We start from the raw sequence: 26,700 nt of genomic DNA, 5'->3' as shown, positions 1-26,700 counted from the left end.
CCAGGGAATATAAAGGGTTAAAATGAATGGACATCTTGATTGCCTCCATCTTGAGAAAGGCTGGAGCCTTCAGGGCTATCCAGCTTTCCTGCAGTTTGCTTTTCAAACTCCTTTCTTCTTTCCTGTCTTCTCTGGGTGGCAGGATTGAATCTGTATATGCTGTAATGCACATTTGCCAGTGTAAAATGAAAGTGAGCATGAGTCAAAACAAATTTACCTGAGAAGGTACATCAACTCCAATTAGAAGTCTGATAGGAATTCAAAGCTAAATACTGGAACCAGTTGTCTGTTACTTATTTATCTTCTCACTCTCTCTGTGTGACTTGTAATTTTGCATAGAAGGAAAGTTAATAATAGGCTTTGGTTTGTTAAAGAGACTAACATGGTACAGTGACTGAAATAATGCTGCATTACAAATGCACAGCAATTAAAACATATAATTAGCTTTCTTACATAGGAGGAAAAGTAAATGGTGAAAATATGATTCTTTAAAACTTTTGCTTTATACCCCCAAAGTATAGTATGTCTAAGCTTTGTATTTTGCAGATAGTGGATAGGAATTTGGGTTCACCACGTCTGTCCCAACCAACTGCTCTCGGGATAGCAGGACAAACCAAGAGAGGGGAATAACCACGTAAGATTTGCCTGTGAGAGTAGACCTTTATGGTGTTGGAGGGGGCACAATGAACAGGAAGTAAGGAAGCTGATGTTCTTCACCGCTAACTGCATCATCTATAAACCAAATGTTTTCGTTACAAAATTCTTGAAGATTAAGTTCTAGAATTGGTTATCTCTGCTATAAATGATATTTTTATGTCATCATTTTCTATTGGTAATGACTTTTTTATCCTCTTCTTTAATTACTTCCTGAGCTGTCTACATTTAAAAAGTACAAAATTTTGGAATCATTTTCCTAGGATTTAAAACATGTGAAAGACCTCCTAGACTTTAATTATAATCCTGGGGTGACAAAGATTATTTCTCTTGTTTTGATGTTGCAGACCCTGTCACGAAACCAGTGGTGCAGGTTCAGCCTTCCTCTGGGGCTGTGGAGTACGTGGGAAACATGACTCTGACATGCCTCGTGGAAGGGGGCAGCCGGCGGGTTTACCAGTGGCTGAAGAATGGGAGGCCTGTCCACACCAGCTCCACCAACTCCTTCTCTCTTCAGAACAACAGCCTTCATATTGCTCCAGTGACCAAAGAAGACATTGGGAATTACAGTTGTCTGGTGAAGAACCCTGTCAGTAAGATGGAAAGCGACATCATTATGCCTACCATATACTGTAAGTTTTTTTAAATGTAAATATATTTATATACCCCTGGAGAAGGAAATGGCAACCCACTCCAGTATTCTTGCCTGGGAAATTCTATGGACCGAGGAGCCTGATGGGCCGCAGTCTGTGGTGTCACAAAAGTCAGACATGTCTGATCGACTGAGTTTTCTTCTGGGAAGTTTTCACCAGAGTTGTCGCAGAGAACATCAATGCCAGGTGCCATTTGGTTCTCACCACTATCGTAACTCAGTGCCAGCTGCAGTTGTACTTCCTAGGCACTGTCTTGTCAGGAAGTATAGTTACTTGCACAGCCCAGTTTCTTGAAGACCCAGTTGAGATACTGGTCTTTTGAATATATTCTCTGACTCAGTGCATTCTGTGACCTTATTGCCAATGAAAAATAGAAACCTCAGTTTCAAGAACCATGAACTCAGTTTCAAGAACCATGCAGAAGGCATTGATTTATTCACCCGCAAGGAGGGAGAGTTGTTCATCATAAAATGGGACAGGGATGTGCTCTGGAGCTGACCACTGGGAGAAAGAATGTTCCCAGGTTATATGTGGGTAATAGGGCCCAGGGAATGTCTAGTCTTTCTGCCCATTTTCTCAGCCCCATTTTTAGAGGCAAGGTGCAGAGAGGATCACAGAGAAAACCTAATTATTCTGCAGCAAGTTATTCAGCTTCCCAGCGAATCTGTAATTATTTCAGGTTTCACTTTTCTTTGGTTCTTTTTTCTGTTGCTGTAGTTGCTGTTGTTATCATTGTGATTTTAATCTCATGTACAAAGTTAAGTTCACTAAACTTTTCAGTTCATGTCGTATGATCATCATCAACCCATGCAAGATCTCTCTTGATTGTATTACTTTTCCCCATCACCTCTACTCTGCAGCACCACCTCTAATATGTTTAGCCTTGCATCCTACTTTCAGCCTCTCACAAAGTTTCTCAGCCTCCACCCTAATGACACTTTGACTGGACAACTCTTTGTTGTGGGTACTTGTCCTTTGCATTATAGGGTGTCTAACAGCTGCCTAGCCCCTACCTGCTACACACCAGTAGCACCCTTCCCTCCAGTTGTGACAACTAAAAGTGTCTCTAGACATTGCCATACGTCCCCTGAGTGCAGGAGAGAGGGAGTGGTATGTGCAAAACCTCCCCAAGTTGAACCAATGGCTTTTCACATTGGGAAGCCATCTGATCAGTTACCATTGTAGCTGACTTAGTGCATGGCCACAATAGCAGTATAACAAAATAAACAGGGCATGGCAAAGGAAAACTTCTCACCCTGTGGCGTGAGGGTGGAGGGTTCAGCTGGTTGAACCACAAGGGTAGAATTAAGCCTTGTAAATATATCTACCCCCTCTTCAAACATATCTCCACAATGCCCAGAAAGGCCCTAAAGACTATTGTTTAAGTGTTTAGGAGGTAGACAGACCTAAACAGGCAATGGGTTCTGTCACTACATATGCGACCTAAAGAAGTCCCTGACCTTTCTGGGCCTCATCTATAAAATGGAGATGGTTAAAACTACTTCCCTACAATAAATGAAATCCTGTCTGAAAATTAGCCAGTGACTGACACCAAGCAGGGATTCAGTAAGTGGAGGCTGTTTGGGTTATCAATACATCTGTCTTCTGTTTTCTTCAATAGAAAATTGATAGTCTTTCTTGAGAATGTGTGTTATTAATTCTTTGAGGAAAAGCACCAGCGTATGTAGGTGTTTTTTTTTTTTCAGCTAGATCAAGCTTAACAATAAAACTGAGCTCCAGAAATGTGGTCAGAAAAGTAACTTCTGGGAAGTGTAATACAGTGGTTTGATAAAGGTATACAATAAGATCTGCTTTGTTAAGCAAGATTAAGATAAGAAAAATGGAACCATTGATTCTTTTTAAAAATCTTTTAATGTGTTTATTGGCTGTATTTGGATTTCAGCAGTGGACAAATGACAGGTCAGGATAATCAAAGGGACTAAGTACAAAGATGTGAATGAGATGTAGGAGAAACCCAGACTGTTACCAATAAACCTGATTCTGCACCTAGATCCAGAAGGACAGGTGCAAGGAGAGGTTACTAGAGACCTTGAAAAGTAAAATTTCATAAAGCAGGGGCCTCTGGTGGAAAGAAACAGCCAGAATGAGGAAAGGAACAAGGAAAACAAACACCTCAGCCTCATTCTCCTCCCTCATTCTAATCTTCTGCCAGGAATCCCCTGTGGCCAAATTCACCCAGAAGTCGAGGGAACGGGAACGCTGCACAGGCTAGGATCATGGCACGCTGCTTCTTAACACTGGAAGCTATCCGGTATTTTAGCAGAAGTGAGATAATGTGACCATGAAATGTGTGAGACCGTCATAGATACTGCAGGAATGCCTGCAAAGGAGCACAGCGTGAGCACAGAACTCGGGAACAGAAGGCCCGGGTTCAAATCCTGCTTCTGCTGACTTAGCTCTCTTGTGCCTTAGTTTCCTCATCTATAGAATGGTGATAATGATAGTAGCTACTTCCTCGGTACTGTTGTTATTTGGATTAAATCTGTTGCTGTACGTAACTTGCTTAGAACAGTGACTCAGTGTGAGTTGCTCAGTCATGTCCAACTCTTTGCTACCCTTTGGACTGTAGCCCGCCAGGTGGCTCTGTCCAGGGAATTCTCCAGGCAAGACTACTGGAGTGGGTTGCCATTTCCTTCTCCAGGGGGTCTCCCCCACCCAGGGATCGAACCCAGGTCTCCTGCATTGCAGGCAGATTCTTTACCATCTGAGTCACTAAGAAAGCCCCACAGTGACAGGCCCATAGTAAATGGTATATAGCTGTTGGCTACTATTATTACTACAATATTATGTGTCTTTGGGAATTCAGAGAAGGAAAACATTACTTCTAGCTGGAGAGAAGGCTTGTTGTAGGAAATAACATTTGAGATGGACCTTGAACGATGGATTTGAAGGGGGCAAGAGGACATGTCTGGAAAAACATTTCAGGCACTAGGGAGAGTAGGCACAGACGCTAAGCAGAGATCAGAGTATTTGGCAAGTGGTCCAGTTTGACTGGAGTATAAGATGCAGCAAGGAATAGATAGAGCTTCCCCACTCCCCTCTGTCAGAAGATGGAATGTTCCTTTGAAACCTTGTATGAATCAAAATGGTGCAAAGTAAACAAGCATTACCTTATGACCTGTCTTGCTAAGGGATGCGAAAAGTGAGTCAAAATAAAACAGAGGTGCCCACATAGTTCAGAGCTACGGAGGCTTGATGCTGAGATGCTGAGTGTAGTTCCCTGGGAAGGAGCTTGGGGGCACCACTTTTGCTGCTCGGTAGCCCACTACCTCTAAAACAGTTCCTGGAAAACAAACTCTGAACGCTGTTTTTCACTTTTCATCTTTTTTTCGAGAAAGCAAAAGTCCTCTTCAGACTTCTCTCAGTCAGCTAAAACAGGTATTAATGCAGGTCTTTCATAAAAGCTAAGCGGCATAAGCAGAGCTTTGAAAAGCAGCGTCAGATTGCAGGGAGCTTTGAACACCAGGCATCACTTGGTAAACAATTAGGAAAATTATTTTTTAAGAAAGCTCATATTTTTTAGAAGACTGCAGAATATTTTATAAATAAATATACAAACGTATTCTAGGGTAAATCAAGAAATGTTTGTCTAGAGAGCATGTTTTCAAGGTAGATCACGAATGTCATACAATTATAGAAAGAATATATATAGGAAAGGAAAAAAGGGAGGTAGGATGTATTTTATTAACCTATTGTACAGAGAAAAAAGTCACCAAATTTGAGCTACATGCAGTAATTAAACACATCTAAGAGCAACTTAAAAACATTTTTTCCAAAAAAATATTGTTCACACAGAAATAGAAAAAACTTCATACATTGTATAATTCAACATTAGGGTAGGGGAATCCAAAGAGGATTATCTGCCAGTCCAACCTAGTTCAGAATTCAGTGTCTCAAAGATGAACAAGTCTCTTCATGCAGAAAGAGGAGAAATTATCAATGTATTAAAGAGCATAAAGGAAGAAGGAAATTATAATTTTTCACCAAAAAAAATACCAAAATACCACTCTTCAAGCAAATTATATAAGATTTATTGCAATCACTAGTTATATTGTGTTTTAACAATGACATTGTTTTTGTAGGTAAACTTTTAGCTATATTTTATAGTAGTTTTATGTAACGTTATATTCAGATAACTGTGAAAATATTCTGTGTGCCTTAAAACACAGAGAAATGGATTTACAAAGTATAAATTGTGACTATCTGCATGACCAGCATTGAATTAGAGTGAAAAATTTAGATTTGGCACTATCTGTTAGTACATGTAGTCATATTCTTGACTGAATAAGGTTATTTTGACATAAATTTAAACTTCCATTCAACTCCAGGGAGCACAGACCTAAGCATTCAAGTTACCTGAACACAGTGAAAGAAAATGGGAGCAGACAAATGAAATCAAATCTAGGGCTATATAGAGACTCCTTAGGATGTTCTTTATTATTTGATCTAAACAATTTACATTCACATAGAAAAGGTACAAAATGGAAAACAAGATATTAAACCAACCAGGTATCATCAACTAAAAATTAATTCAGAGAAACAATCACTCAGTGTAGTAAGAGACAGCAGAAAATTATGGTGGAGCATTCTTTGTCCACTGATGAAAACCTGATCATATTTTGCTTCAATACAGACTCCAATAAGTGCTATGTCCTTTGGACAGTATAGCATTTAGCACAGTGTTATGAGTCTAAGCTATCATTCAAGCTGCCTGCGTTAAAGCTTTGGTTCTGCCATTATTACTCTGTGTCAGCTTCCTCATCTCCTTATCAACACTGTCCCAGTGTAAGGCTAAACCCTATCTCTAGAGGAATGGGGAGGATTATGTGAGATTTTATGTATAAAGAAGGCAGTGAGTGGCACATAGGAAAAACTCAATAATTTTAGCTGTTTGGCTTTTCCTCTTTTTTTCTTTTCCCCTGGAGCCCAAACTATGCTGACATAATTGGCAACATGACATCAAGAAATTATGGAAAACCTGTGCAATTTGGAAGATACCTGCAAAGAGAATACTGAAAGAATACTTTGAAAAGAACTTTCTTCCCCAGAAAATTACCATTTTTTAACACATTTCATTTTTCTACATGAAAATATTTCCTTTACAGCAATCCTTTTTATCTTGCCATCTATTTACCTATCTCTGAACTTTAGCCATAAATTTAAATGAAAAATTCCTGGGGAAAATTTCATAAGCAATTACAGATACATGAAAATGTCATTTGCATGATCTTGAAATACACTTTTGTTTAAGCTATATAGTTTACTTTAATCTGACAAAGTAAAAATATTGAATAAGATCTTTCTTTCAACATGTGCATGTTCATGCCCTAATCTTATAATTATCACAGAAAATGGTGTGTAAAGTATTTAAATGGAGGGAAAACCATAATCACACCGATAAAGGCTTTAAACTCCTAAATTTCCTTTCATTTCCTGTGTTATTTGAAAGAATTAGAATATCCCCATGTGAATAAGTTCAGATTTTATAGAACATATCTCTTATTTATAGACTGAACTTTCTTCCTTACATTCTTTTTAGACATAATCTATGCAAACCTCACAGAGAAATGCCTGTCTTCAGTAAAGACTAATGGCAGGTAGTTGAAAGAACATTTAGGAAATTTTGCCATGTGAGTTCCATTTATACGTTGTGACGATGAATTACCTAGATGATTTAAGAAAGATTTTTTTTTTTACTCTTACTATGTAGTAATTGTGAATAGTGTTAACATCTTCTTGATAATTTTTGCATTCGAATGCAAAAACTTTCACTGGGTCAACATCTCATCTTCTTGACCTTCACTTATTCACTCGTTCATTCATTTATTCACTCATTCACTCATGGTTTGATTTGATTCAAAAAATCAAACATCATTTGTGCTAGGCAATTTACTACCGATCATATGTCATGGCAAAGGGGCATGTATAACTCACTGAACCTATGAGCCATGCCGTGCAGGGCCGCCCAAGATGGATGGATCATAGTAAAGAGTTTTGACAAAATGTGGTCCAATGGAGGAAGAAATGGCAAACCATTCATCTGTTCTTTTGGGGAGAACCCTATGAACAATATGAAAAGGCAAAAAGATATGACCCTGGAAATGAGCTCCCCAGGTTGGAAGGCATCCAGTATGCTATTAGGGAAAGAGTAGAAGGCAATTACTAATAACTCCAGAGAAAATGAAGCAGCTGGGCAAAAACAGAAACAACACTCAGTTGTGGATGTGTCTGGTGGTGAAAGTAAAGTCTGATGCTATAAAGAACAATATTGCATAGGAACCTGGAATGGTAGGCCCATGAATCAAGGTAAATTTGATGTGGTCAAGTTGGAGATGGCAGGACTGAACACAGACATCTTAGGAATCAGTGAACTAAAATGGACAGGAATGAGTGAATTTAATTCAGATGACCATTATGTCTACTACTGTGGGCAAGAATCCCTTAGAAGAAATGGAGTAGCTTTCATAGTCAGCAGAAGAGTCCAAAATGCAGTACTTGGGTACAATCTCAAAAATGACACAATGACCTCGGTTTGTTCCCAAGGCAAACCATTCAACATCACAGTAATCCAAGTCATCCAATGTAATCCAAGTAATACAATGCTCCAACCTCTGATGCTAAAGAAGCTGGAGTTTAATGGTTCTATGAAGACCTACAACATCTAGAACTAGCACCAAAAAAATATGTCCTTTTCATCATAGGGGATAGCAGTGCAAAAGTAGGAAGTCAAGAGACTCCTGAAGTAATAGACAAGTTTGACCTTGGAGTACAAAATGAAGCAGGACAAAGGCTCAAAAGAATTTTGCCAAGAGAACACACTAGTTGTAGCAAACACTCTCTTCCAACAACACAAGACACGACTCTATCTGTGGACATCACTAGATGGTCAATACTGACATCAGATTAATTATATTCTTTGCAGCCAAAGATGGAGAAGCTCTATACAGTCAGCAAAAACAAGACTGGGAACTGACTGTGGCTCAGATTTGAGCTCCTTATTGCAAAATTGAGGCTTAAATTGAAGAAATTAGGGAAAACCACTAGGCCATTCAAGTATGACCTGTATCAAATCCCTTATTATTATACACTGGAGGTGACTAATAGATTCAAGGGGTTAGGTTTGATAGACAGAGTGCCTGAAGAACTATGGATGGAGGTTCATGACATTATACAGGAGGCAGTGACCAAAACCATCCCAAAGAAAAGAAATGCAAGAAGGCAAAAGGTTGTCTGAAGCTTTACAAATAGCTGAGGAAAGAAGCAAAACAAAAGGCCAGGAAGAAAGGGAAAAATATACCCAACTGAATGCAGCGTTCCAGAGAATAGCACGGAGAGATAAGAAGGCCTTCTTTAATGAAAAATGCAAAGAAATAGTAAAATGGGAAAGACTAGAGATCTCTTCAAGAAAACTAGAGGTACCAAGGGAACATATCATGCAAAGTTGGGCACAATAAAGGACAGAAATGTTAAGAACCTAACAGAAGCAGAAGAGATTAAGAAGAGGTGATGAAAATACACAGAACCATACAAAAAAGGTCTTAATGACCCCGATAACCACTATGATGTGATCACTCACCTAGATCCAGACATCCTGGAGTGTGAAGTGGACCTTAGGCAGCAATACTACAAACAAAGTTAATTGAGGTAATGGAATTCCAGCTGAGTTGTTTAAAATTCTAAAAGATGATGCTGTTAAAGTTCTGCGTGCAGTATGTCAGCAAATTTGAAAAATTCAGCAGTAGCCAGCGGACTAGAAAAGGTCAGTTTTCATTCCAATTCCAAAGAAGTGAAGTGCCAAAGATTGTTCAAACTACTGTACAACTGCATTTATTTCACAGGCTAGCCAGTTTATGCTCAAAAGCCTTCAGGCTAGGCTTCAGCAGTACATGAACTGAGAACTTCCAGATGTATGAGCTGGTTTTAGAAAAGGCAGAGGAACCAGAGACCAAATTGCCAATGTTCACTGAATCACAGAGAAAGCAAGGGAATTCCTGAAAAACACCTACTTCTGCTTCATTGACTACACTAAAGCCTTTGAGTGTGTGAATCACAACAAACTGTGGAAAATTCTTAAAGAGATGGGAATACCAGACCACCTTACCTGTCTCCTGTGAAACCTGTATGTGGGTCAAGAAAAAACAATTAGAACTGGACATGTAACAACAGACTGGTTCAAAATTGGGAAAGGAATACATCAAGGCTGTATATTGTCACCCTGCTCATTTAACTTCTATGCAGTATACATCATGCAAAGTGCCAGACGGGATGAATCTCAAGCTGGAATCAAGATTGCTGGGAGAAATATGAACAACCTCAGATATGCAGATTATACCACTCAAATGGCAGAAAGTGAAGAGGTGCTAAAGAGCCTCTTGATTAGGGTGAAAGCAGAAAGTGAAAAATCTGGCTTGAAAGTCAACATTTAAAAAACTAAGATAGTGGCATCTGGTCCCATTACGTCATGGCAAATAGAAGAGGAAAAAGTGGAAGCAGTGACAAATTTTTTTTTCCTTGGGCTGCAACATTACTTTGGACGGTGATTGCAGCCATAAAATCCAAAGACACTTGCTTCTTGGAAGGAAAACTATGACAAACCTAGACAACATACTAAAAGGCAGAGTCATCACTTTGCCAACAAAGGTCCATATAGTCAAAGCTATGGTTTTATACTAGTAGTCATGTATTGATGTGAGAGTTGGACCACAAAGAAGGCTGAGCACTGAAGAGTTGATGCTTTCAAATTGTGGTCCTGGAGAAGACTCTGGAGAGTCTCTTGGATGGCAAGGAGATCAAACCAGTCAATCCTAAAGGAAATTAACCCTGAATATTCATTGGAAGGACTGATGCTGGAGGTGAAGTTCCAGTACTGTGGTCACCTGACTCTAAGATCCAACTCATTGGAAAAGACCTTGTTGCTTGGAAAGATTGAAGGCAAAAGGAGAAGGGGGCAGCAGAGAATGAGATGGTTGGATAGCATCACTGATTCAGTGGATGTGAATGTGAGCAAACTCTGGGAGATAGTGGAGGACAGAGGAGACTGGCATGTTGCAGTCAGACTTAGTGACTGAAAAACAACAACCCATCATATAACATATAGAAACACAACACGTATTCATTATTTTTTCCATAAAATCACTTCATTAGCCATATTTTTTGTTTCTTCTTGTTTTCTTTTTGGTTTTGGTCTTTAAGAATTAAATAAAATATGTAGGCTGAAGATCTGTCATTTATCTTACTGGTATGGCATCAACATGATTATAATCTTTATCATTTAATGGAAACCGCTCTCACTGTCCTCCCTTCACCTATTACAGCCATCACAACACCATCTTCTTCGGAAAGGCTCACCTGCCCCCGTCTTGTCTCAGCCCTCAGCATCCCTCAGAGGTTTGCTGTGTGCCTGTAGCACCCTGTGCCCATCTCTCCCCAGGACGCACTTTCCACGAGCGTCTCCCACTCTCAAGCATCTCAGGAAAAAGTAGGAGCTCTGTGTCATTCACCTCTGTATCCCTAAGGCAATACCTGACACAGATTGAAAACTCAACAGAGGCCAAAGATTGTTCAAACGACCATATATCTGCACCTATTTCACAGGCTAGCCAGGTTATGCTCAAAATCCTTCAGCCTAGGCTTCAACAGTACATGAACCGTGAACTTGCAGATGTTCAAGCTGGATTTAGAAAAGGCAGAGGAACCGGACGTCAAATTGCCAACATCCACTGGATCATCAAAGAAGTGAGAGAGTTCCAGAAAAACATCTATTTCTGCTTCATTGACTATGCCAAAGCTTTTGGCTGTGTGGATCACAAGAAACTCTGGAAAATTCTTCAAGAGATGGGAATACCAGACCACCTGACCTGCCTCCTGAGAAATCTGTATGCAGATCAAGAAGCAACAGTTAGAACTGGACATGGAACAACAGAGTGGTTCCAAATAGGAAAAGGAGTACATCAAGGCTGTATATCATCACCCTGCTTATTTAACTTACATGCAGAGTACATCATGCAAAATTCTGGACTGGATGAAGCATAAGCTGGAATCAAGATTGCCTGGAGAAATATCAATAACCTCAGATATGCAGATGACACCAACCTTATGGCGGAAAATGAAGAGGAACTAAAAAACCTCTTGATGACAGTGAAAGAGGAGAGTGAATAAGTTGGCTTAAAACTCAACATTTAGAAAATTAAGATCATGGCATCCAGTCCCATCAGTTCATGGCAAATAGATGGGGAAACAGTAGAAACAGTGAGAGATTTTATTTTTGTGGGCTCCAAAATAACTGCAGATGGTGACTGCAGCCATGAAATTAAAAGACATTTGCTCCTTTGAAGAAATGTTATGACCAACCTAGACAGCACATTAAAAAGCAGAGACATTACTTTGTCAACAAAGGTCCATCAAGTCAAAGCTACAGTTTTTCCAGTTGTCATGTATGAATGTGAGAGATTGACTACAAAAAAAGCTGAGCACCAAAGAATTGATGTTTTTGAACTGTGATGTTGGAGAGGACTCTTGAGTGTCCCCTGGACTGCAAGGAGATCCAACCAGTCCATCCTAAAGGAAATCAGTCCTGAATATTCATTGGAAGGACTGATGCTGAAGCTGAAACTCCAATACTTTGGTCATCTGATGCAAAGAACTGACTTGTTGGAAAAGACCCTGATGCTGGGAAAGATTGAAGGTGGGAGGAGAAGGGTACGACAGAGGATGAGATGGTTGGATGGCATCACCAACTCGATGGACATGAGTTTGAGCAAGCTTGGGGAGTCGGTGATGGACAGTGAGGCCTGGTGTGCTGCAGCCCATGGAGTCACAAAGAGTCAAACATGACTGAGTGACTGAACTGAACAGTATCTTAAGATAAACTCCTTTTGAACGGGAACTTTCTTTCTAGTACTTTGAGGTCTACAAGACATATCTAGAAATTTACTACTGTGGAAAAAGAAAACTGCTTAAATTGAATGGGGGCAGGGGAGGGCCTGTGGTTTTCTTTTTGGATAATTGCTGTGACACTGTCCTTCAGGCAGCTGAGGAAGTTTCATATTTTCTTTAGACATCATTAGGCGCTGAAGTTCTTGCAGGATCACTTTGATGCTATACGAATTCTGCCATTTGCAAACTGATATGGCTCTTGGGTCTACCACACCATTAGAACTGTTAACTCCATTCATATTTTTGTTACAAATCTTACAAAGGGGGGTACTTCTGGGTATTTAGGTACACATTCTATTTTAAGGTTGTATATTCGGTTTTCATAAATTGTTCTTGGAGGCCCAATTATCATCCCTGTCCATCTTGTGTCATGTTTTCGTCATCTTATAGACCCCAGCTAACTGCCATCTCCTACTCCTTTCTGGCCTTCTTCGAGTTCTTCCTAACAGTCAGAAATTGCAAGGGACTTTTACTCATGCAAAAAACTGCTGTAAGTTGTTGTACCTCAAGCTTGCTGCTTACAAAACTATCTGTGTTGACGAGCACAACCAGAAGGAAGAGGCACGTGGCTCATTACCAGTAGAGTGACGACTAAACCAGTGCTAGGTGACAGAGCCTACAACCAGTACAAGATGTTCACACAGTGAGACACACGGGAATGAGACCAGCTAAGAGACCACAGGTTCTCATCTGCCAGCTCCAGCTCTTTCTGGGGAACACTCTTGAATGCAACGGAAGACCATAACCTCCACCGCCCACGTGGTAAAATGTTCATAAGAGGACTGTGTGTATGAGGCTGCTCCAACATATGCGGATTTAAAATGTAACGGGCTCACTCTTCTGGCACTCTGTTTTTGGTTGTCAGGGTAGCCTGTGGGATGCTGGATCAGAGGAAAGACCTGGCTGCCAAGGGCTACTCTTTGAGACCCTGCGATCCTGGCCAAAGCAGGAGGAAATAACCTGTCATAACACGAGCATCCTGAGGATTCTGGTGGGTTTTTCACAGTTCCACCCTCTAGGATCTACGCAGAAATCACACAACGGACCCCTTAACCAGTGGGGCATCCTCTCAGTCACCCCACAGGATCCTGTTTCTTTCTCTCATTCTTCTTCAGGGGCTTCTCTGAAGTCAGGGCCAAATGGACATCCCCAAGGCTCCTCCCCCCGCTCAGACACCCAGCATCCAACAAAGGACTTCCATCTATTTGGGAATGCCTCCTCATCCTCTAGGGGACCCCTCGATGTCGTCTAAAGAGCCACCAGCCCCCGACTCCTCTGGAGTGGCTCCCGTCTCACCCCTTGCCTGCTCTGGCCATTTTGCAGCACTGCACGGCTGGGCCCTTCATCTCAACAGGGCCCTCACGCTGCCCTCCATTTGCTTTTGTTTGTTTTTTCTGACCTTTAGCAAAGTTCCTCAGTAATGTAGTAAATGTGATATTTCAATATTCCCCCACAGAGGGGAATCATAATTTAAAATTTCAGCATGAATCACCTCTTCTGTTTTCTTAAGGTGCTGTTTCTATGACAATTTCCATCACAAAAACAGGAATTGCTTTTTTTTTTCTGGTTTCTTTTTTTTTTTCATTTATTTTTATTAGTTGGAGGCTTGAATTGCTTTTTATTTTTGCAGAAAAAAAGCATAACAAAGTCAAGAGTGACAGTGTATTGTTGAGGTTATGATGTAATAACCTGGTGTTGACCTTGGTGGAATACGGTGTCAAGCCAGTAATGCAGGCAGGTATCTACTTGCAGTTCACGAAATGTGTATGTCCATCTGTGTTGTAAATTATAACCCAGTAACCACTGTATTTTGTGTGCAACATATGGCACTGCTCATGGGGAAGTGCTCTAAGTGATAAATATGAAAGAAAAAAGGGTCATTCACAGTAAATACTTACCATCTGCTCCCAAACAGGATGGCAAGCAACATCATGATGGAAATTTAGGTTCTGTTCCCACCCAGCCATAAATTGTTAAACAGAACAGATGATATATGATTTTATAAGTCGCTTAGTAAACACCCATTCCTGAGGCAAAGGTTTCATTTCTGTTGGGAGTTCTCTGCCAAGGGCAAGAAACTGAACCACAGTCAAAATAGAGCTATCCATCTGTTTTCATCTTTAATGTCAGAGGCCATACTGGTTGAATCACTCCAAATATCCTCAGTTGGATTGCTCATGCCATGAATAATATGCTAGGCTGCATTTCAAAGTAGGCGATGGTCAGCTTGACGTGGCAATGAAGAAGGAAATAGCATCATCGTGTAGTCAGAAGAAAGTAGATTGTAAGCAGTATGTAGAATGTGATAGATAAACAGATCAGCCCATCTCTGTGCGTGAGAGAGAGAAATGGTGGGTAAAGAAAGAAGACTTAGGACTTTCCTGCCTAAGAATCCGTCTGCCGATGCAGGGGACACAGGTTTGATCCCTGGTCCAGGGAGATCCCACATGCCACAGAGCAGCTAAGCCCATGTGCCACAACTACTGAATCCCACTCACCTTGAGTCCGAGCTCTGGAACAAGAGAAGCCACAAAGATGAGAAGCCTGTGCACTGCAACTAGAGAGTGGCTCCCACTCACCACAGCTAAAGAAAGCCCATGTGCAGCAGCAGAGACCCACTGGGGCCAAAAAGAATAAATAAATAAACTTTTTTTTTTTTAAAAAAAGAAAGGAAAAAGACTTAAAGATCATACACTGAAATATGGATGTTCGTCCTCTGAGATGAAAACAAATGAGTTTTCATCTTCATGCCTCTCTGGAATTTTAGGATTTTCTGCAGTGAAATGTATTTCTTATAAAATCAGGTAAAATATGCTGAATTTTCATGAATCATATCAGAAGCAAGGAACTTAAATTCATCAAAGTATTAAGTTCCAAGAACTGAAAGAGGTGCTTGTGTGGGGACCGAGGAAGTTTGAGATAGTTGATGCTAACTCTGAAGAGACAGATATAACAGATAATTAAGACAGACAGAAGAGAAAAGATTGTGCTAATCATGAAATCCAATAAATGAGGAAGTAGCAAAATCAAAATAAAAATGAGTATAGGGTAGGTGAATAAGGACAATCAGATTCCTTTCTTTAGAAACATATTTTATTTGAAACTAAAGTGATTATTAAATTAGATAATCAACCTTATTTACCTACCTTCACTTTAAATTACTGTGGGCTTTCTCTGCAAATCAAACACATTCTCCAAAATGGAAGAATTACTGCTTTTAAGAATACACCATTATGTTGTGAGAAAGTGAAAGTATTACTTGTTCAGTCATGTCTGACTCTTTGCAACCCCATGAACTGTAACCCGCCAGGCTCCTTTGTCCATGGAATTCTCCAGGCAAGAATACTGGAGTGGGTTGCCATTCCCTTCTGCAGGGGATCTTCCTGATCCCAGGATTGAGCTCAGGTCTCCTGCATTGCAGGTGGACTCTTTGCTACATGAACCACAGGGGAAGCAGTCCTAAAGTGATTCCAAATGGAAAGTTCCCAAAGAAGTTTTGAGTAATGTCAGCAAACTTCGAAAGCAATATTTATCATCATTATGTGTGTTTTCAAACAATTTGTTTTATATTCTATAAACCCTGAAAACAAGTAGAAAGACAGAAACTTGTACTGAGTGACCACACTTCTCTTTTTCAAGCCTGCCTTGCTCTGCTGTCTGAAATGCACTCTGGCTTCAGTCTTTGTGACACAGTGGGGTCTTCTGTTATTCCAAACCTCTGTTGATTCCTCCCACTGGTTTCCTATGGTGTGACCCATAACCAGTGTCCACCAGCAGTGACCTTTGCTTCCCTAATATTCTATCAGTGCTATCAACTTGAGGGGATATCAAGTCCTTGAGTACTATCAACTCCTGCTGCTGCACTGGAGCTGAGAGAATAGCAACAGCACCTCAGGTCTCCTCACAGTGCCTAGAACAGTATTATGCGTGCAGTTGCATCTCAGTATTGATTTTGGTTGAATAAGTGAAAACAACTTTTCATCCCCATTACACAATTAACTATTAAGTGGCTTTGCAACACACAATTCTAAAACAGAGATTTTCCCCTGAGGCTCTATCACAGCATGAAATGAGAAAACAGTATGGGAGTTCTAGTACAGGCCCAGGAAAGGAGCATTCATTTCTCTGCACTCGAATCCTCCATCTCCAGTTCCTGATTACTTTGAATTTGAAGGTACCTTTATGTTTGCTTTCTAAAAGCAGGATCATCTCATGTATATATATTAATATAAATCTATAGGTTTCTTTCGGATGCCTCTGTGTCTTCAGGAAGCGAATATGAAAGTGTATGTCCTTTAGCTAAATTTAATTTATGGCTATGTACCTTCAGTTTCTGTTGTATCTTAGGAAATTTGTCTCCCCAGTGGTAGGTTGGTCAGAAAATGTTGACATAATGGAGAACCACTCTGGGAACTGGCAAATTTGAGGTTGACTTGCCAGTATCCAAAATAACAAGCCTGGCATGAATCATGGCATTTCAAAGATAGTAAGATTGGCAGCCAGTCATCCAGTCAATCTTTTTATAGCAAAGGGGAGGAAGTGAGACCCCAAAAGCTTAAGTGACTTTTGAAGAACATTTTGCTAATCATTGAAAAAGTCAGAATTTAACCTATATATTCTACTCTCTAATCATCACATTGTATTATTCCACACAATGAGAGATGAACAGGTGTTACTTTCTTTTAAATCAGCACATTTGAGATTAGGTTATTTCTGAGCAAACCATCAATAGCCTTATCCAGTTTATAAATTCCTTGAGAGTAGGAACTGTGTCTTATACATTTTCTATCACTCACATATTAAATGTATTATGGAGCACTTAGTATCTCTCAAACAAGTATTTTTTGAATGACTACTTGATTGAGTACAGAATTAATATGTAATTGGACAATAATTTATTGTGCAACAAATAATACAATTAGAAAAACAGACACTGTTTTGAAAAAGAAAGTTACACAACTTGGCAGTTTTTTGGAGAGGCAATATGAATAATTAAATACATGTATTTTAGAACCCTAGGTCTGCTATTTAATAGCTTTGTGACCATGGGGAAATTAATTTTTTAAATATCTCTTCCTTCACCTTATAATGGGAAAAACAATTACCTCATATGATTGCTTTAAAGATTAAATGTGGTTGTCTGCATAAGTACTTAAAGTACCTTCAGATGGCAAATAGCCAACAAATACTGATTATGATCAGCTAAAATATGAGCACAGTAATACCTAAACCTTAAAGTTTTTAGAATATAAGTCAGGATATAACTGAATGAGAAAAACCTGTATAGCTGGGGAATACTTTTTAAAAATCTCTTCTTATTTGTTCTCTGAAGAAACAATGGAAAATGTATCTTTATCTGCAGACAATCTGGTGCCATAGAAATAGCAACCTGCTCCAGGAATATTGCTATGTAAGGAAAAAACACCGTGGGATATCCATGATTAAGTAGTTTATTGATAGTAATGAAGATGTATTTTTTCCAAATGGAATCTAAACTTAGCTTGTGGGGAGGGATTTTTAAATTTTTTTTAACTCTTAAAATGTCATGAAAATATGGAACACTCCTATACTTTTTTGCATAAGTTTGTGCTCCATGTAAAACTATATAACTTTTAAATATTTGCATCAATTGTCCCAACACTTAGAAGAAAAATAGATAATCCTCAAAAAAAGTTGTCAAAGAGAAAATAGAAGCCATAATTTATTTTAAAATTACTTTTAAGTACAGTTGCAGTTTCAGAAAGATGGAATTTGTCTAACAAACTTATAGATTTATCTATACATGACTCAAAAGCTTAGCACCACAATTATTATAACAGTGTCTGTAAAATTATATCCTAAATTTCAAGGCTTTCACTATTTCAGACAAGTTCAATTGCATCTCAAATGACTTCCTTTTCCATGGATATCAGAATAAAACACTTTTAGGTCCTTATCATTTACTGGGAGTCTAAATGAGGACCTAATTGCCCAAGTTTAACATGAAGACTTTCATGAAAGTAAAATGGTGCTAAACTCTCCCAAGCTCAATAACTATATTGTGATTATTTATGTCACCCCTATATTTTTCTTTTCAATTAATGTAGATGGACCTTATGGACTTCGAGTTAATTCTGATAGAGGACTAAAAGTAGGGGAAGTGTTCACTGTGGATATTGGAGAAGCCATCTTGTTTGATTGTTCTGCTGATTCTTATCCTCCCAACACCTACTCCTGGATCCAGAGGACAAACAATGCCACATATGTCATTAAGCATGGGCCTCGCTTGGAAGTTGCATCCGAGAAAATAGCCCAGAAGACAACCGACTATGTGTGCTGTGCTTACAACAACATAACTGGAAGGCGAGATGAAACTCATTTCACCATCATCATCACTTCTGTAGGTAAGTGGAACGTAAAAGGTAGGGATCCCGATGAAACCCAAATGCATGTTAGCCTTGCTCTGCTCCTATTTTATATTTGTGTGGAAGAGAATATCATTGTGTGTATCATATATTCTAGGAAACTCTTTTTTGAGTTAACTAAGTCATGGTTTCTAACAGTCAAAGGAAAAAACCCAAAGAATAGTGGAGAGAGAAATCAGTTGCTAGCTCTGAGGGACTATAAAGAAAAAGAGAATTCAGTACAATCCTTCTAAATGTGCGTTCTTACTTTCCTGATTTTACAAAGGGGAATAAAAGAGAAGCAGATTCCTCATTTATAGAAGTTTATATATACTGTTGCATTAAGTCAGACGAACACACCTCCATGAATTAGAAATGCGATTTCCCTACCATCTAGCTTCGTTCTCACTGTCTTTCATGGGCTTCCCTTCTTCTTTCACCATTTGAAACCTGAAATCTGTGGGATTTGGGATTTAGCAACAGGGGTCTCAGCACCTTGGAAACTACAGAATTTTGTAGACTTGTGAAATTTGGCATTTTTAGAAGTCATCTAATTTTTAGAAAGGTCATAAATCCAAAGAGTTAAGAATCATTGCCTAAAATACTTAGGTCCACCAAATTCCCAACTTTCTGAGCCTGCTCTTCTCTCTACTGTATGATTTCATTCACTCCCGCAGTTTCATGTGACACTGGTACATCCCAAATTTGTAAGGCTCTAAAACTGTATACACAATTACCTTCTAAATGTCTCCACTTTGACATGCCAGAGGCAGCATGCAGGTCCAATATATCAAAAGTGAGACATCTTCTTTTCCCTCCAATTGCTATTCTTTCTGTTTCCCTATTTAAATGAATGGTCCTAGTAGCTACCAACCTTAGCCAGAAAGCTAAATGCCATCCCAGACTCCTTTCTCTTGCTTATTGCCTGACCAGCATCCAATCAAGTTTGTCCATTTTCCTTTCTTCCTATCTCTCAAGTCCATTCTCCTCTCTCCTCTTTCCTCCTTCTTTCTTCTCTTCTTCTCCTTTCCCTTCCCCTTCTCCTCCTCGTCCTCCTAAATATCTCCTCCATTTGTGCCTTCTCTTTCTTTGTCTTTATAGCCCTGGTGCCTAGAATAGGGCCCATTACATAGAAAGTCAGTGCATATTTTTTTAATAAGTAAAACAAGAATATAATCCTTAGAATTTTAAGTACTTGACCTGTAGGCCATGTGCATCAGAATCACATAGGGATATCTAATAATATATTTTCATTAAGATACCTCAGACCTTTCGGATCAGAACCTGGCAGCTCGTATATGGGATCTGAATATTCAACAAGCACAAGCGTGACACCCACTTGTTTATGGTGACTTTTTTCTCCATAGCCTATTAAATTTATTTAAAAACTCATAATGAGCTATTAAAAGTTATAAGACTATTATAAATATACAGATTGATAAATATATGGTAGGTGGGATCTTCCCAAGACTCCTTAAAGTCAAGAGTATTCATATTTGCAAAAATCATCTACGTCCACTGGAATTTACATACCAGCATGGTGAGGTTTTGTTTTTACTCATATGAAGAAAATGCCACACTATCTAGAAGAGTGCTGTCCCGTGGGACTTTTGCTTTGAAGGAAATCTTTGATATCTGCTCTATCCAATATAATACTTCCTAGCCTCATTTGGATTTTTTTTCTTTTTTCCTCTGTTTTAAATTATGAAAGCAATTTGCAGGAGACTTGAAAAACACAGAACAAAGTTACATATAGTTTCTCTATATATTGCAATTATTCTAAAGTAAATAAATTAAGAGTTTTAGTTGGAGTTTCAATATCAAAAATTAATGGAATGAATGGACAGAAAAATAGGATGTAGTAGACCTGAAAAGCACCATGAACCAATTCAACGTAATTAAGATTTATACAATTTTTACACAACCGTAGTGTGCAAATCCTATTCAAGTTCCCATAGCTCATTTGGCTTTTGAGCACTTAAAATATGATTATGCCACTGAGGAACTGACGCTTTTATTTTGTCCCTATTAATTTTAATTTAAGTATTTCCAGTGACTCAGAGAAGGCAATGGCACCCCACTCCAGTACTCTTGCCTGGAAAATCCCATGGGCGGAGGAGCCTGGTGGGCTGCAGTCCATGGGGTCGCTAAAAGTCAGACACGACTGAGAGACTTCACTTTCACTTTTCACTTCCATGCATTGGAGAAGGAAATGGCAACCCACTCCAGTGTTCTTGCCTAGACAATCCCAGAGACGGCGGAGCCTGGTGGACTGCCATCTATGGGGTCACACAGAGTCGGACACGACTGAAGCGACTTAGCAACAGCGGCAGCATTGCTAGTGGCTAACATATATCTAGTGACTGCAATATTGGACAATGCAGTGCTAGAATTTTTACCCGAATTATGCTTGATTTGGGCAGGAATTAATAACATATTTTCCTTATAGGTCTCAAAAACATACATGTGTTTGTGTTAGTCTCTCAGTCATGTCTGACTCTTTTCGACCCCGTAACCTGTAGCCTGCCAGTCTCCTCTGTCCATGGAATTCTCCAGGCAAGAATACTAGAGTGGGTTGCCATCCCCTTCTCCCGGGGATCTTCTTGACCCAGGGAGTGAACCCAGGTCTCTTGCACTGCAGACAGATTCTTTACCATTTGAGCCACCAGGGTGTTTAGGGTTATATAAATCAGGCAATCAATCTTTCGTTATTTGAGAGCTGTTATGGGCCAAATACTAGGGTAAATGCCATCTGAAAAAAATAATTCCTGCTAACAAGATGCTTACAACCTGATATGGGTGGGTGGCCAGCATGTAAGTAAACAGCTAGCATAGTTTACTTTCTATTTTACCAAGTTTTTAACATATTTAACCAGCTTTTTACCTCAGTGGTTAACTGAAACATAATTTTTAAAAACAGCATAATTAAGTATGTAATTTTGTGGCAATCTGGATGTTGTCTTAGACTTGTTCCTCATACTCATTGCAAGTGAAAACATGTCTGTGATATGTAGGTGTGTACTGCACTGAAACCTTCCTTACTCCCTAAACTTTTTCCATTAATATTCAGCCAAGGGATCATAATATCAGAAGCCCCCAATATTTGATTCAGATCTCTTTACCAAAGTCCAAAGACAGCTACAGCCTTAATATCAAATAATTACCTTTTGCAAAATCTAAAAAACCTGTTTGACCTGTACAAAGACCAGACATTTGTTATTACTGTAAATAAGAAGAGCAGGTGCTTATTTTTCAGAGTGATTCAGTGTTGTCAACATTCATGACCTCTTTGTGGTTTGTAGAGCTGTTTTCCAATCCCCAAATGTCCACAGAACTTAAACAGTAGCAAATGGCAAAGAAAATGAGTAGTATTAATGTATTTTAAGTATTTGATTTTTAGAAACTTTCCTAAATCAGTGAATCTCTGCAATGCAAATTAAAGGTACAAACAAACCAGGTGTCTCAGCGGTAAAGAGTCCAAAACCACCTGCTAAACAGGAGCTGCAGTTTTGATCTCTGGGTCAGGAAGATCCCCTGCAGAAGGAAATGGCAACCCACTCTAGTAGTCTTACCTGGAAAATCCCATGGACAGAGGAGCCTGGCAGGCTAGAGTCCATGGGGCCGCAAAAGAGTCAGACATGACTTAGGGAATAAACAACAGCAACCTACAGTGAAAAAATTGGACATCATCTGTAACTGTCAATTGAACACTTACTGACCATCCACTCTGATGAGCTACCTATATTAATATTTGTGGAAAATGCAACATAATTTAAAGTGGTAAGATGTCTGCCTTTGAGAGATTTTTAAAACCAAGTTACATTTGACATAACCAGAGTCTAGTTGTAAGAAATAGAACCTCTTTGTAATGAGGCAAAGAAATGTGGCCAATCAAAAAATCTCAGCAATAAGACATGAGAGGCAAAGGAAGGAGTCAAAGATGACTATGTAGTTGTAAATTTGGAAAGAAAACAACAAGTGCCAGAAATAATCAAAGGTTTTATTAGCGACTTTTAGTTCAGGAGAGGAAGACTAGAGAAAGTGGCTATTAGCTCTATGTTTTCCTGCCTGTTTAAGACTAAACCAGATGGTGCCTCCCCACTCTTTGGACTGTGATTCACATCTAAGTTATCTTTGTAATCCCACTACCTCTCAGTATCTTAATAGAGATATCCTAAAGAAAACAGGGGAAATAGGCAAAGTCACACACACAGCTAGTCAGTGATAAAGTAATGTCTAAATTCAAAACCTTTTTTTTAAACACTGAGTAAACTGCCTCCCTTGATGTTGACTGAGAATATCAATGTCTAAAAAATATGTCATGTATCTACAGGATATGTCACATATATGTACAAGATAGTATGTATTTTCTTATCACCTTAACTAACTTTATGCTATAAACAAATAGATACTCTGGTTTATCCAGACATGTATACTTTCATATGAGTGAGAAATAATGAAATATTTGTAACTAAAAGTAATACCTAGTATGTAACTTTCAAGAAAAGAATAGCAATTAAAGTAATAACTTAGTGTTCATATTTTGGAAGAACAATGATTTTATTACCATAATTACTTTCTTGAATGCAAGTATCCCTACTTTACAATTTAACTGGGTCTAAATCACTATCGTGACATGCAATATACATAAAATAAAAATGTTTATAATCAGAATTCAAATGTTCACATTTCATGACAACATTCCAATGTACAAGTTATTAGAGTTCTCAAGGGCCACATGGCCACAGTTTGAGATTTAGCCATAGTAGAAATATTTTTGTATTTAATCCCATGAAATCTCTCATTTTTTAGTATATATTTCTAATTGTACAACTTTTCATGAAAAAGAGAATGGGAAAATGACCCTACTCCTAGGTAGGAAAACGAATTTACTGATTTCTATTAACTACCTAGAAATTTCTCTGGTTAAGATTTCCAGGAGATGTATTTCACTTTAGATCGTGGAGGATAACCACTGAGATGCGCTACAACCACTGAAGCCTTAGGTGGCATCCCATGAGCATCTATCACAGAACAACTGTGTCTGTCAGGTGGGGCCGTGGTAGGGTGTGAAAATAGCATGCCCTCAGTAGGCCATCTTCATTTCCATAAGAACATGAATCAGTGACCATAATCAGCTTGCAGACTGGATGGGAGCGATCTCAGGACTCCATTCTGACCTAGAAATAGACACGCTGACTGGTGGCATATGGCTGTCTTGTTTTAGGTTCAGTCTCTCAAACAGCAGGGCTGCGATACCATGGATACCACACCTCTTACCTATATTTGCACTTAATATGTTATTTCATTTTATTTGTTTGCCTAAGGAGGGGGCAAATAGCATTTGCACCAGGGCTTTGCTAAATGAGTCAATCGTGTTTAAATAAGGGGGAGAATGGCATGCTATGTGCTAAAGAGTACAAAATTCTCTGAAAGGAGGAAGAGGGGAACTGCTGCAAGTGTCCAGAACCACATTGTTTTTAATTTTTTGTTTTTAATTGGAGGATAATTGCTTTACAATGCTGTGTTGATTTCTGCCATCAGTTCAGGTCAGTCGCTCAGTTGTGTCTGACCCTTTGTGACCCCATGGACTGCAGCACGCCAGGCTTCCCTGCTGCTGCTAAGTCCCTTCATTCGTGTCCGACTCTGTGTGACCCCATCCCTGGGATTCTCCAGGCAAGAACACTGGAGTGGGTTGCCATTTCCTTCTCCAATGCGTGAAAGTGAAAAGTGAAAGTGAAGTCGCTCAGTCATGTCTGACTCTTTGTGACCCCATGGGTAGTAGCCTACCAGGCTCCTCCATCCATCCATCACCAACTCCTGGAGCTTACTCAAACTCATGTCCGTCGAGTTGGTGATGCCATTCAACCATCTCATCCTCTGTCAGCCCCTTCTGCCTTCAGTCTTTCCCAGCATCAGGGTCTTTTCCAATGAGTCAGTTCTTCTCATCAGGTGGCCAAAGTATTGAAGCTTCAGCTTCACCATCAGTCCTTCCAATGAATGTTCAGGACTGATGTCCTTTAGGATTGACTGGATTTCCTTTAGGATTGTATGATTTCTGTCATACAACTACACAGATCGCTCACCAGCATATGTATATATACCCCTCCCTCTTGAGCCTCCCAACCATCCCACCCTCATCCCAGCCCTTTAGGTCAGCACAGAGGGCTGGACTGGGCTCCCTGCTTTATACGGCAGCTTCCCACTAGCCATGCATTTTACACATGGTAGCGTATAGATAGATAGATCACAGTGCTACTCTCTCAACTCATCCCATGCTTTCCTTCCCCCACTGTGCCCACAAGGCCGTTCTCTATGCCTGTATCTCTATTCCTGCCCTGCAGATAGGTCCATCAGTACCATTTTTCTAGATTCCATGTATGAGAAGCAGTGTTGAGAGAATCAGGATGCTCTAGAAGAGAAGGGGGCCTAAACAGGGAAGATCATCAGTTCTGAGAAAAGGATTGTCTTTATTCTTCAGTCTCCAGGGAGAGGATACTCAGCCTTAGCCATGGCCAAGGTTTTGAGCTGACAGGTGCTAGTCACCTCAGGATACTTTCTGATGGAGGACTAACAGAGGCCAAAGGGAAGAGAGGCCAGAGGGCAATAAGGAAGGAGCCTGAAGAAATAAGGAAGTAATGCTAAAGAGAATGAGTTGGATCCTCTCTAGGTCAGAATGTACAAATTCAGTCATTCCAGGAAACACAATTAAAGGGACAAAAGTTTTAAAATGAAGGAGAGGGGAGGAGATGTGTCTTATCTCATGTAAGACATTCAGTCCTTGTTTGTTAAACCTACTACAAGTCATCAGAATCATAGGATCACCTGGCAGAGTCAGTGTATGCCAGAGTGTAACTTAAGCATTACGAGAAACACTGAAATAATAATTATTAGCATGTTTTCAAGCTTAAGGGGAAAAACAGCTGAGACGACATTAAAATGTTTTTCATTGTAAAGTGTATTGTAGATGGTTGACCCAAATAAATTAGCACTGAATTTATTTCTAAGGACTAGGGGATATTGAATTTTAGTGAAGGCAGTCCAGCTATCAAGTAGTGAGAGAGTTGGAGTACATCAAACCTAGTTTTAGAAAAGTTTAGAGGAAAAGTGAATATATTGAGCCTACCTGCCAATTGTTAAAACCATTAAAATTTTTGCAATCAGGGAAAAAATGTATTTCTCCAGTCTCCATTCCAGGACCTACTGACTATGGCATGTATTTTCATTTCTGTGAAACTGCTTCTTTATTTGTACCTATAAATGATACTTTTAATTTCTTTATTATTTTCATTATTACTGATATGACATACCTATACCAAATAAATGGGAAACAAATGTACATTTGGTTTTATACACATGTAATGCACAGAGATTTGATTGTGTATATCTGAAATTGGCTAATTTTGATTTCAGTAATTGGATCTAAAATGAACAAATAAGAGAATTCACTTGCTAAAAGTGGTGCCCAAGTAATATGCTGTACCTTAAACCATGACATTTTATTACTGAACATTTCTTATCAATTTTTTCTGTTATGTTACTTTGCTTTTGTATCACTGCTGGTGTCTCAGACCATTCTGTTTGCCTCTATCTTATTGACAGCCACACCAGAGTATGCGTCCTCCTGAATTTATACTTTAGAAGTAAAATTGAATAGCTTTGTTGAGCTTCTAAAATTGTACCTCTGAAATGGTAGAGATTATGAAAATCAGTCATATAAAGAATGTCATCTGGAGATACTGGATCTGAAGAAGAGAATTCTCAGGGGAGAAGTGAGAGCTTCATCAAACAATCGATGTGGCATCGTTCAGGGGCTGATTTATTTGTTGGAGTTCCAGTTGGTAGAACCAAGTAGATTTGGGCCTAATGATTTAAAGGATTTCTATTTCTCATATAATGGTCAGGCAAGAGTGGTAGAAAGAGTAGAGAATTGTAGTCAGCACTACTAAATTAAATTTGAGTCCTATATTGGAATTTTAGCTTGAACATCTTTACTATGAAAGTTGTTATTACTGCATTGTTTTGATTTGCATTTCTCTAATAATTAGTGATAT

The 26,700-nt window shown here is 39.2% G+C and overlaps 1 protein-coding gene and 1 pseudogene across 7 annotated transcripts in view; one reads left to right on the top strand and one right to left on the bottom strand.

The window, feature by feature from the left end:
* HEPACAM2 (HEPACAM family member 2) overlaps positions 1 to 26,700 on the top strand; it is a 52,853-nt gene that overhangs the window by 9,728 nt on the left and 16,425 nt on the right. For all 7 annotated transcript variants that reach the window (XM_065938649.1, XM_065938650.1, XM_065938648.1 and 4 more), the window contains exons 3-4: positions 1,002 to 1,286; positions 18,350 to 18,646. In XM_065938649.1, coding sequence (XP_065794721.1) covers positions 1,002 to 1,286; positions 18,350 to 18,646 — 582 coding nt within the window. The remainder of the gene's footprint in view (positions 1 to 1,001; positions 1,287 to 18,349; positions 18,647 to 26,700) is intronic.
* Positions 12,284 to 14,230, bottom strand: LOC136171028 (ubiquitin-conjugating enzyme E2 variant 1 pseudogene; annotated as a pseudogene).

Source organism: Muntiacus reevesi, chromosome 6 (genome assembly GCF_963930625.1).
Source record: "Muntiacus reevesi chromosome 6, mMunRee1.1, whole genome shotgun sequence".
In the NCBI taxonomy this organism is placed as follows: Eukaryota; Metazoa; Chordata; class Mammalia; order Artiodactyla; family Cervidae; genus Muntiacus; species Muntiacus reevesi.
Note: the sequence above shows the minus strand (reverse complement) of the source record. Positions and strands in the feature narration are given on the sequence as shown.